General features: G+C 34.2%; 1 protein-coding gene across 1 annotated transcript; it reads left to right on the top strand.

Moving 5' to 3' along the window:
* Positions 1-3,528: 3,528 nt before the first annotated feature.
* On the top strand, positions 3,529-9,300 carry LOC132302678 (2-alkenal reductase (NADP(+)-dependent)-like). The gene is made up of 5 exons (XM_059799597.1): positions 3,529-3,892; positions 7,352-7,529; positions 8,049-8,215; positions 8,497-8,579; positions 8,705-9,300. Exons 1-5 carry the CDS (start codon positions 3,665-3,667, stop codon positions 9,081-9,083), a joined length of 1,035 nt encoding a protein of 344 aa, XP_059655580.1. The 5' UTR covers positions 3,529-3,664; the 3' UTR covers positions 9,084-9,300.
* Positions 9,301-13,348: the final 4,048 nt, after the last annotated feature.

Raw genomic sequence — 13,348 nt, 5'->3', positions numbered from 1 at the left:
TTTTTTTTTTTTTTTTTCGATAATTAAGGATTGATCTTTAGTAAGTTGGTAGTCTGAGTTGTGTGTTTTTTTTGGGTTTGAATCTTCAAAGAGTCTCTAACATCAATTTCGATGGATGGTGGTGGAGATTGCCAGTGCTTTGTATATATATATATATATATTGTTTTTGTGGTGAAGGACTGTGATGGTGGCGGTGTCGTCTATGGTGGTAGAGGTGGAGATAGAGAGAGAGGGGGTGGACGGTTTTGTGCAGAGAGTGAAAGGGGAGACAATTGAGGGTTAGTTTGGTCTAATAAAATGACATTTAAAAGTCAAAGGAGTAATATTGTCAATTCACCATGTGACAAGTTATTATTGGGTTGTAATGTCATTGTTTCGAAAGGGAGGGGTGTCAAAAAGAGAGAAACTTTTATCTGATTATCTGACTGTCAAGAAGATAAACTTCTTTGAGTGTAATTAACCTATTAATTTTAATCGATTAAAGTTCCGTACACAATGATATATAGTATTATTTTATATCCCCATCATTGTTCCACCTATTTTTCATGGGCTTTCATTTCAACGTGGGACACAGAGTAACATTCTTTTACACGTGTTGACTTTTATAATCAACCCTTTTACACATGTTTTTTGTTTTTGTTTTTTCTAACTTTATATGGTGGCTATATATGAGTGAGTGGCTTTTTATAAAGCAAGAACATCGTGTGTATCACATGGGTATATTATAATTTTCTATTTGTTTAACTGCTCATTGTTTATCACATGGTTTCCTTCCCTATCAATTCAAGGGACGGAGCCAACGTTGGTAAGCAACTTATAATATATATCGTAATTTTTAAAAAAAATTTTATATATATAAAAAAATTTATATAGTGCCCCCCTCAATTTTCTAATTTCTAAAATTATATATTTTTTTTTTATTTTTTGTTTTATTCTTCACATTTTTTAAATTTCCTTAATAGAAAAAGTCAAAATTTTCTTCCTCAATTGAAACTTTTCAACTATTTTCCTTTAAAGTTCTCTCATTTTTCTTTCTTTTTATATTTTAATATATATTTTTTCTTTGTCTTTTGAATTTTATAGTTATTATATATATATATATATATATATATATACTCCGTTATTGTTTTTTTTTTTTTGGCAGCGTGCCCCCCCTCACTTGAAATCCTGGTTCCGTCACTGAACACTCCCAAAAAAAATATATATATATATATATCTCATACTTCAAATTATTATTATTATTATTATTATTATTATTATTTTGAAAACATATGGTTAAAAAAAATGAAAGAAAAACAACCCCACCAAATTTTCCAAACATATAAAATTTCATGATTTATTTATTTATTTATTTTTATGTTTATTTTTAATTTATTTTATAAGTACACAAATCATATACTTTTCAAATTTATTTGAATTTTTATATTTTGTTTTTTTCATTCTCTCATGTTATATATGGCATGAATATTAATTTATATCATAGTTGAGTTTATTTTTACTCATCAATTTCATATATATTTTAATAATACAAAGCAATTTTTAAAATGACTGCAACTTAGAATTCATTAGTATGTTATTACTTGTGTTAAATGTTTAAAAAAAAAATAATAAAAATACAAATTTTTTAAATATTTTTTATCTTCATAAAATTATGCTGTAAAACTTTTTTTTTTTTTTTATTAGTGCACTTTAAGTAGGTATTATGTGTGAAAATTGACTATTGTAAGTAAAGGATTTCACCACGTTAATTATGCCAATATGGACCCAACTCCGAATGCAAATCATGACTGTAGTGTGATTGTAATTATTTCTTTTTAGGGTAAAGTACATAGACACCCCTTGAAGTTTGGACAAAGGACAAGCAGAAGAAAGTTGGCCTGTTTTTGGACAAACACACCCCCTTGTGAAATTTGCCCTCCAAACAGAGCCTTAAATCATGTAAAAAGTCCACTTTACCCTTAACTATTTTATTAATTTTAATTATAAAATATTAAAAACATAAATGACCAAATTACCCTTTTTCATCTCTCTCTATATATAAGTATATATATATATATATATATATATATATACACACACACACACACACCAACAATCCTTCACCACCGCCCCCAATCTCCATAATCACCAACCCCCAACCTCCATAATCACCACCCCCTAAAGAAGACGCCGAATAGGAGCTCTGCCACCACCACTTCCTCGAACTCGCCGGAGCTCAGCCTCGGTTCGGGTGACCAACTCAGCCTCGGACAAGTCGGGTTTGACCGGGATTGACAGAGACGTTCCCCACGCTAGCGTCTTTGATTCTTGACAACGGCAGAGAGTTGATTTTGAGCCTGCCATACAGCGAAGATTTGAGGATTAGATCGGTGCTGCCGCCGCCACCACCACCCTCTTCCCCTCTCTCTCTATACACACGCGCGCACGCGCGCACATATATATCACCCATCTGCACACATCACCATCCCCAGTTCTCATCTGCGCACGAAAAGGGCTCTAATCAGACAGCAGAGGCGATGGCCACTTCAGCCTCCTCGGTCTTGCAGGTGACGATCGCCGGACTATGTTTAACCTTGTCGTCATCGGAGCTTGGTCCTCGCCGAATTGTTTCTGCTCGTCGGTCTCTTGTTACTCGGTTTTTAAACCTCGCCACATTGTTCAGTCCATGGCCGCATTGTCATCGGAGCTTGGTCCTCGCCGATAATTTCAGGGTTTCGCCGATGCTTTTGGGTTTCGCCACCACCATCGCAGTCATCGCCGCCACCCCCACTGTCGCAGCCCTCACCACAATCTCTCTCCTATCTTTTTCCTCTCTCCTCTTCACCTCATCTCTTCAACTATGGCCGCCCCTCTCTTCCCCCTCTCTACACCCACCATCGCAGTCACAAACCACCATTCATTTGATCTCCCTTCTCTCTCCTCTGGTGAACTGAATAATACACACACAGGCGGGTTCGGGTTGGGTTTCGGGTTTGGGTTTAATAAAAGGGTATTTAAGTCAATTAAAGTGTTAATTTTATTTGAAAGGGTAATAAGGTCAATTCACCATCTTTAGGGTCTCTTTGTCCATTTTTAAAACTTGAAGGGGTGTCATTGTCCAAAAATAGGCCAACTTTCCTCTGCTTGTCCTTTCCCCAAACCTCAGGGGGTGTCTTTGTACTTTTCCCTTCTTTTTATTATTAAACTTTAACATGTTATTTTTAATTATTAAATTAAATATGGTGAATATTTATTTATTAAATTAAAAATAGTAATTTAATTATCATTTATAATTTAATAATTAGAATAGAATATGTTAATTTATTATTAATTTACGCCGGCAATAAATATAGGGCATATTTTCAAGATCTTCACGTTTAAAATTCACCAGACAATGTTGCACTCTTCAAACAAAGTACTGTACTACCGTATACACCCATTGTGAGTGACGTAAGTGCTGAAGTAAGCAGTGAAGTTACGTGCGTGGGTGTCGATGCTAGAAAAATCTAGTACCAAACAGCCCTTTGAAGTGGGCATGAGTTGTTGAGTACTAAATCCAGAAGGGGTAAAAGAATAATAGCCATCTGATTTTTTCTACTATAAATTGAGCAATTCTGGTCCAGACTAATGACACGAATATACAGAGAGAGAGAGAGTTTGTTATCAGCTCGGTTAGTGGATAAAAATGGCGGAAGTGAGAAACAAACAGGTGCTATTTAAAGATTACATCAGTGGATTTCCAAAAGAGAGTGATATGTATATCAGTACGGATAAGACTATATGCTTGAAGGTTCCAGAAGGTTCTAATAAGGTTTTGGTGAAGAATCTCTACTTGTCATGCGACCCTTACATGCGACTTCTGATGCAAAAAATCGAAGGTCCAAGTGTCTTCACTTCCTTCACCCCTGGATCTGTACGTCTCTCTCTGTATATATGATTACTTACTGCTTGTATGTTAGTAATTATTTATTTGTTATGATTCTCATCCCTTTGTCACTTTTGTGTTTCCTAAACCCTCTTTCTCACATTGTGTGTGTACTCTCGCTCTCATTCTCAAATTTAGATTTTGTCACTTCAGTGTTTCCAAATTCGCTCTTGCTCTCACCTTTTGTTCGGTGTGATTTAGGCTCATGCCTATTAGAATATCACATAATTTACCAATAAATACATTTATTCGGCAATTACTGTAACCAAGCACTTGTCTTCTTACCTAATAATTTAAGTTATTAAATAATGATGCATACTCTCTTTGTATGTCCCCAAACTTGCCTTCTAACCCAAAAAATTAAGAACCCACCTATATATGGCCCAAATATGCCAAACGATATGGGATAAGTCCTCTAATATTCTCCTCCACTTGTACTTTGTATGCCCCTAAGCTTGTCCTCTAACTCAAAAAATTAAGAACCCACCTATATATGCCCCAAATATGCCAAACGATATGGGATAAGTCCTCTAATATTCTCCTCCACTAGTATTCACAATGTTATTTATTTATTTTTTTTGTGAATACTCACAATGTCATCATTGTGGATTAAGTTGCCATTGTGGATTAGGGGAGGACCAGACTCCATTTGGGTGGGCGTTTGGATTGACATTGGATCAATGATAAGTTGTTGGATAATAGTGCATATCTGCTTATTTGATCCCAAACTTTTCCTCTGACTCAAAAAATTAAGTACCCCCTAATGAGGGGAGTAGGAGCAGAGCCAAGATCTTGAGGTTAGGGGATTATAAATAACATTACTTAGCTAGAATTTTTGAAAAAAAAAAATATTACGTAGGCAAAAATATTTTACTATTTATTATATTCATACAAAAATATATGTATCTAAACTTAAAAAATCTACTTATTTAAATAAATTTTTTATTAAACTTTCTGAACAAACGCAAATAAGATTTATGGCAAAATTATAAAAAAAATTCAATTAAATAACTCTATTTATCTACTGAAAAGAAAAAAAAATTGAAAATTTAACAAAACAATAACAATGATAAAAAAAAAAAAACACAAATAAATTAATACAATAAGAATTTAGATTTTTAAATTATCTATTTTTGTTGATATTCAAAATTTCAAATGAAATTTTTGTTCTAGATTTTGTAAAAACTAATTTCTTATAGAATTTTTATAAAAGCATTCGAATAAAATAAATAAAAAGAAAAAAAGAAGTGATGGAACGTATGATGTATGAGATAAAATTTTTGAATAATAAGGTTATGGAAAGAATCATACTTGAGTTGGTAGGATTTTAAGATAGTCACATTATGGAAAGAACGGTATTTGAGTTGAAATTTTAAGATAGTCACATTAAATTTTTATCTAGTCGTCAATTAAATCACTGTTTTTTAGATTATATTTAAACTATCTTTTATTAAATGCTAATTAAAGAAGGAATTTTTTTTCTTAAGGGGCCAAATATAGATTTTATATCATATATGCTATATTATTTTATTTTTACCTATACTTAAAAAAAAATTCCAAAAAATTAGGGGGGGCCATGGCCCCCGCCAGCCCCCCCTTCCCTCCTCCCCTAGAGGGGAGGACCCAGACCCGGACTCCACTTAAGTCGGTGTTAGGCGTGACACGGGATAATTGATTGAATTTGACTTTGATATCATTTGTAATGGCCGGACGCTTGCCCTCTTATTCAAAAGTTTAAATTATTGGGTAGTACTGTATGTCCGCCCATATATGTCGGAATCTTTCCCATCCAAATCCAAATCTTACGTGGGACAAGCACCCTCAAACACTTGAACTCTAAGTAATGTTGAGGTAGGACATATGGCCTTTTGAGTATAGAGTCCAGACGCAGTCACTTTCTGTAAGTAATGTTAAAAGTAAGGTCTGTAGTAAGTTCACCAGTCTCATCACCTTTGCTTAACGAGAACACACTAGGTAATGGAGGCATTGCAATTTCTACAATAGTTTTACTTTGAACCATGAATAAAATATTGATAATAGGATATCTGGGATTTGCAAAGATAGATTTGAGTATTTTTGGAAAAGTTGCAAAATATAATAAATTAATGGACTATAAAAATAAGGTACAGATGTCTAATTAAACACGGTATGCGATCACAGGAATATATTAGTTAGGGCTGCAATTTGGGCGGGCTAACCCAGCCCAGTCCCAATCCAAAGATTTTGAAATTTGGACATACAATTCACAAATCGGGTTCATGCTCGGGTTGAATTTTGTCAAAACCCAGACATATCCGGGTTGAGCTCGGGCTCAACCCGAACCCAACCTGAAACCTGGAAAAAAAAAAAATATTCTCTCTTCTTTCTCTTCCTCTCTCTACCCATACATACAATTCAATGATATGCCGATCTGGTTTATATGTGGGTAGAAGCTTGCGATGGAAACAGAAAATTTTCCACTCTAGTTCTTTCTTTTTCTTTCTCTCTCCTGAACAAAAATATAACATATTTAGATCGGGAAAGAGAGAGAGACAGCGGCTAAAGCTTGGGATGGAAAGAGAGAGAGACAGCGGCTGAAACTTGGGATGGGAAGAGAGAGAGAGAGAGATCTGAAGCTTGGGATGGAAAGAGAGAGAGACAGCGGCTGAAGCTTGCGATGGAAAGAGAGAGAGAGAGACGGCGGCTGGAGCTTGCGAACGGAACAGCGGGCGATGGAAACTGAAAGATCTGGGTTTTGATTTTTTGAACAATCTGAAATGATGTGCCGATCTGGGTTTTGAACTTTTTGATTCTTGTAGATTTTGTAGTTTGCAGTTGGAAAGAGAGAGAGAGAGAGAGAGGAAGGGGGAAGTTCAGAGAAGATAGAGGCGATAGGGGAGGCTGAAATGATTTGACCTAAAAATATATTGTTTTTTTATAATCTAATCAAATATTATATATATATATATATATATTATATAAAAATTAATATAATTTTTATAAATTTATTTTTTTAAAAAACTTAACCCGTCAACCCGACCCGATCCACCCGAAAATATTCGGTCCGGATTATGACCATAATTCATGTTAAGTACAATTCAGGTTAGCCCAACCTAACCCGATTTGGATTGAAATTGGGTTGGGACTGGACTGAGTTGGGTCAGCCCAAGTTGCAGCCCTAATATTAGTACATGCTCATATTATAATTATTTAGATTTCTAACTTGGTTGACTCTATCTTTAAGGAAATATCAAAGGAAGCTCACATGGTACTCAAAGTCATTTGATAAATAGAATTTGTGTATTGATTTTTAAAATCATAGATAGAAACATAGGGTAGATAGAGTTTAATTAATTGTGAATTGACTCAGTATGGAACTAACAGTGGTTTGCATGCATTTTCACTCTGTTTGACATGGTGCAGATTCTTAAGCTTGTATGTATGAATATTCATTATGAAAATATGCAGGTGATAATAGGGTATGGAGTAGCAAAAGTTTTGGATTCAGGACACCCGAACTTCAAGAAGGGTGACTTGGTTTGGGGGACAACGGGATGGGAAGAGTATAGTCTCATTACGGCACCCGATTTCCTTTTCAAAATTGAACATACTGATGTACCTCTCTCATATTATACAGGAATTCTGGGTAAGTATCTAGCCTTTTGCCATTAAATCGATCTAACTAATATGATCTGTTTGTGTATGGAATTTCCTACTACAGTGGCCATTGAATGTGGGATTTTGAATTTATGCTGAAAACCCTGATTAGTTGATGTTTTCCTAATTATTGGTGATATGGGTGTAGATCCTGTTTAAAATGTTAGTTTGAAGAGGGCTTGCGTAATGTGTTGAATTGTTGAAATTTAAAACTTGAACAAGTTGCAATTCCCTTTTCGTTGTTCTAATCATTGAAGTCCCCATTTTACTTCTGATACATTAATAATACTAATTAATTTTTTTTTTTAATTTTTAATTTTTTTTGGGTAAGTGTGCCACGCACACACACAAAATTGTCCCTTGGGGGACTTGACGTTACACTTTGAAAGTACAGGACTACAACTAGAGCTAAGTTTTGGTTTAATTGTAAATTTATCTGGATTTTAGATACGCCTTTCTCATAGTTATGTCATAAATATATCTAATGTTTGTGCATTGTTTCTTATAGGTATGCCCGGAATGACGGCTTATGTTGGTTTTTACGAAATTTGTAATCCTAAGAAAGGAGAATATGTATTTGTCTCTGCAGCATCTGGTGCAGTTGGTCAGCTCGTTGGGCAGTTTGCAAAGTTGATGGGTTGCTATGTTGTTGGAAGTGCTGGAAGTAAAGAAAAGGTCAGTCTTACCCACACAACATTTTGGCTTTACATTAGCCGTTTTTTGGTGGATGCTTTGTTGGATATTTGTAGCTCATCAGTTACATATTGATGATCTTCGTTAATTGTGGGTATTTTGATCCTGACTTGTATATTATATAGTCATTCAAAAATTCACAACTGAGAGTGAATTCCATATGAGTTGTTGTCTTATTTATTTATTTCTTGCGGGAAAAAATGAGCCGGTTAGATGATTCAATTCTCAACTAAGCTTTTCGTTATGCTTTTATTTTGAATAAGGTTGATCTGTTGAAGAACAAATTTGGGTTTGATGAGGCTTTCAATTACAAGGAAGAACATGACTTGGATGCAGCTTTGAAAAGGTAAAAAAATTAAAGTTGTGGTATCAAATTGTGGCTGCATCTGTATACAAGTGGATAGTTACAGTTGACGTAGCAAAAGTGCTTCAAATACTGAATGTGATGACTATATTGTTGTCTACTGTCAGGTACTGTCCTGAAGGTATTGACATTTACTTTGAGAATGTCGGGGGAAAGATGCTGGACGCAGTGCTCCTCAACATGAGGAACCTTGGCAGGATTGCTGTCTGTGGACAGGTTTCGCAATACAATCTTGTTGAACCCGAAGGAGTAAAAAACTTGATGTGCCTCATCCACAAGAGAGTGCGTATGGAAGGACTAAGAGTTTTCGATTACTTTCCCCAATATTCCAAGTTCTTGGATATTGTTTTGCCTTCTATTAGAGAAGGGAAGATAACATATGTGGAAGACATTGCTGAAGGCCTTGAGAGTGGCCCTGCAGCTCTTATAGGGCTTTTTAGTGGCCGCAACGTCGGAAAACAATTAGTTGTTGTTGCTCGTGAATGAATAAAATGTAGCCCGTTTTAAATTATATTGTTTGGATCATCCCTGTTTGGGTGTGAGGGAGGTAGTATTGATGGCTCTATTTGCTGGTGGTTTCATGTACTAGGTAAAAAGAAAGAGTGAGACGTGTTGTTAAACTGTATTCAAGTACTTGTTTTGCTCAAGTGCATCTGTCTTCGCATGTTAATGACATAGTAATAAGATGTGTCTTTTTTATTTATTTTAAGTTCAAGAAAAGGCACAAATAGTAAATTTGTCTTTTGAAGACGAGAGATTATACCATCTGAATTTGAACTAATGTCCATTGGTTAAAAAGGTCTTGATTTGATATTGCCTATTTGTTTTTTATTCCACTTTGTTCAAATAATAATTTTAAATGACATGGAAATTTCTCTGCTTTGTTGTATTGCTTTGTCTCCCGCTCTAAAAAGACCTACTTGTCAGGCCAAAGAAATTTGAGAGCCTCATTTATGCTCTCCACATATTAAGATTGAGATAAATCTACAGCTCTAGCGGCACAGTAACACCAGGAATATTTACTTGGCTTTTGCATAGCTTGGTAGCTTACGGCAAATCGAACCGAACACAGTTCTGGCATGCTTGCAGGTGAGGTAACTCACCCTGGGCACACTTTAGGCCACACACAACCCATCAGTCTCAAAATTTCAAGCCAATTGAAACTACAAGCCCTTCTACTCCAACCAAAGAATAGGCAGACCCACAAGCCCAAAGGCAAATCGCAAAGAAACTAGCCCAAAGGGTAACAGAAAAAGCCCTAAGCCCAACTAGGCCCTAATCACCAACAGAGAATAACAAAATTGTTGGGGACAGGGCAAAAGCAAGACCTAATTTTCATCAATGACAGAGCGGATTGCAGAATGTGAGCCGAGCTATAAACGAATGGCCAACACATTGATTGATTAGGCTACCAAAAACAAAAATTTATACAAATTCATTGAAACTAATTAGTGAGGCGATGGATATATATATATATGACTATAGAAACCCACGATGACCACAGGAATGAAAATCTAGATGATTCTTGTAGAATGCAAAGTGGAGTTTCTACTTTGGCATTTTCAGAGATTTTTGGTTTACGGTAACAAAGAAATAAGGAAGCTTGGAATGGAAAGAATTGCTTCCAATAAAGTGTTGAACCTTGTGTTGTAGAAGCATGTTAATGTGAAGTAGTTTTGATGGTATTTAATTTCAAGTTCATTCTTAAGGCTCGCTAGGAGTCTAGTTGGAAGAAACTAGAATTACGGTCCCCAAACTTTAACCATTGTATTCTGGCCGGATTTCTGAAACTAGAATAATGCTTCATTCTTCCAATAAGTTTGAAGACCAGTACAATGATGAATTTTCAATATCACTTCTGGCCTACTTGAATCGGTTCAATTCCATCCTGAACTGGTTCAACTACCTCAGACCAAAATGGTAACTTGTTAATACGATGAAACTTCGGGTTATGACAGGAATAACAAGGAGAGCAAGAAATCCTCAAGTGACAAGACCCAAATTTAAGCTTGAACTCACACCCCAAAAGTCAAACCATCCCCGCTCAAATAAGCTAAACAGCCCACCAAAACCGCCAAAAACGGGGCGGAGCTGGTCAAATTGCCATCCCTACTCACATTTCATCCTTCATGCTAGCATTTATATTTAGGGATGTGTTTGGGAAACCAAATGGCACTAAACCAAGAGACAGCACAACAGAATACTAAATCTGATTGAAATACCCACAAAATTATAGAGTGCACACAAAAATAAATGAATTCGAAAAATAAACCATAAAAAATTTGTTCACAAGATACCCACAATTTTTTTTTAGAAACATACTAATCCTGAGAAGACTAGGGAAATCGGAAGAAAAAAATCAAAGAGAGAGTTTGTAATGCAACTTTTAAGCTTTCCGTGTTCTCCATTTTTATTTTCTCTCTCTTGTGCTCAAAAGAAAAGTTTGAGAATGAAGGAATGACATTGCTATGTCGGATTCATAGTGATTTTCGGTCCAACCAGAGTATCATTTTTAATTTATTTTTTATTTGAAATTTTCAACACTAATTACTTACTTTGGGACCAAATCAAATATCATTTACAGAGTATTTTTACCATTAAAATGTGTTATCTTTAGTAAATCTGTCCGTGATATATATATATTTCATTAGCAAGAAATACACATTCACTTTGTTTCTTTAGAAGCTAAAACTCTTACCATCTACTTTTAATAGAGAAGATGCCATCGAGTCACAAGACCCTTAGTGGCCGCGTTCAGTGAGAGGTATAAACCAGAATCTGCAGCCAAGAACCGGCCGGTTTAATCCAATCAATTACTTTAACATTTGATTAAAGTAACAAACAAATGATAACCAATCATTGTTCACCTATTTTACATTTTTTATACACAATCATTGTTCACCTATTTTACATAGGTTTACAACCTGAGACTAGTAACACACAGTAACTTTCTTCAACTCCATGCGTTGGCCTTTTTTTAACCGACCCTTTTACACATGGGCGAGGCTTGGCTTTTTTGTTTGGCAGAGTATATTATAATTTTGTATTATGATACACATTTTTTATTGGTAAATATATTTTTAATGTAAAAGAAGATCTAAGATAAGATTACTTATAAATAAAAAAACATTTCAATCCATTGTACTAAAATATATATACAGTAAACCATTATATAGATCATGGTCAGGGGCAGAGGGGGGCCATGTGGCCAGAAGGGGGCCATGCCCCCCCCCCCCAACCCAAATTTTGGTAATTTTTCTAAAAACTAAAGTTGGTTCTTCAAAATTTTTGTAAAACTTTATTTATGGTACTAAATTATAGTTACTTATGGTGATATTTATGTAAAAATTAAAGCTTGACTCTCCCAAATTCTAAAAAAAAACTATTTATGGTTTACCTTATGATTATTGAATGTGGTTTGTGAATGAAATTACTAATAACCCTTCAAATTTGAATAAACATCTTGCTTCAAAAAATTCAAAATATAGTAAAAACAAAAAAACAAACTATTTTTATAATTACTAATAGTGATTTTTTTTATATAAAAATTAAATCTTGCCTGTTCCAAATTCAAAAAAAAAAAAAATTCTATTTATGGTTTACCTTATGATTATTGAATGTGGTTTGTGAATGAACTTATTTATTTATTTATTTATTTTGATAAATATGGTTTGTGAATTAAATTACTTATAACCCTTCAAATTTGAATTGCTTTAATAAATTCAAAATATAGTCAAAATAATAATAATAATAATAATAATAATAATAATAATTATTATTATTATTGTAACATACTTTATTTATACACACACAGTCACACACACACACATATATATAATTTGTTATGAATTGGAGAGAAGAAAAAAAATACTGTTAACACTTAAAAACCTCAACTGTTCTTAATTTACTTTATTATTATTATTTTTTTTTCATATCATCTATAAACACGTGCTCTTAAAGTTAAAAATGAACTAAAAAAAATTACAAGTATTTTTTTTTATTTATTAAATTTGATTTTATATTAATTAATTTGGCCCCCCCAAATATTTTTTCCTGGCTCCACCCTTGATTATGGTTCGCCTCGATATGCGACTTTTTTTTTTTTTAAGTCTGATACACAATCCGTATCGATCAGTTTACACCGACTCTGTTCGAGCCCGTTACATTGCGATGGCGACCGCAACCGATACTGTGAACCATGATATAGACTTATACAAAATAGAGAGAAAAAAATCCAATTATATATCCCATGTATCTAACACTTTTCAATTTTCTATAAAAAGAGGTTTTAGGTAAGTTCTTTTTTTAACGGATTTTCCTGATCTTACAAATGGAACGGGAGAGATTTTAAATGGGTTTAGTGCTCTGATACTCTCTTAGGTTTGGACTTATTGCTCTCATATTAAATCTCAGCCAAAATTATTCTCAAATTCACTATAAAAAGTATGAAAAAGTATTTTTACTATCACGCCCTGACTTTATTAACTGTCATGCTAATATCATTGCTGACATGTGCAGGTAAAAAGTGAAATAACAATATTATCCTTTAGTAATTTAATTGCCAAAACCATTTAGAGAACAGTGTCTCACCGGCATATGTAATACAGCTTGGCCTACCATGTATTCCTGCAGGACTAGCAAAACAATTTAGAAACATCATTATTGTTGTCATTATCTGCTAATGTCTAATGTCTAATGTTGGTGAACTTTTTAGCTCCCACATAATACATATAGCACGTGTGCAAAATCTA

Source organism: Cornus florida, unplaced genomic scaffold (assembly GCF_030987335.1).
Source record: "Cornus florida cultivar Cherokee Brave unplaced genomic scaffold, ASM3098733v1 CherokeeBrave_3.0.0_Hap2_Chr01, whole genome shotgun sequence".
Taxonomy (NCBI): Eukaryota; Viridiplantae; Streptophyta; class Magnoliopsida; order Cornales; family Cornaceae; genus Cornus; species Cornus florida.
Note: the sequence above shows the minus strand (reverse complement) of the source record. Positions and strands in the feature narration are given on the sequence as shown.

What these genes read in the sequence shown, in the direction of transcription:
- LOC132302678 (XM_059799597.1), top strand. Translation starts at nt 3,665, where the DNA reads ATGGCGGAAGTGAGAAACAAACAGGTGCTATTTAAAGATTACATCAGT. An exon ending in ATATTATACAGGAATTCTGG is followed by an intron (nt 7,530 to 8,048) that starts GTAAGTATCTAG and finishes TGTTTCTTATAG; the next exon opens with GTATGCCCGGAATGACGGCT. An exon ending in GTGCTGGAAGTAAAGAAAAG is followed by an intron (nt 8,216 to 8,496) that starts GTCAGTCTTACC and finishes ATTTTGAATAAG; the next exon opens with GTTGATCTGTTGAAGAACAA.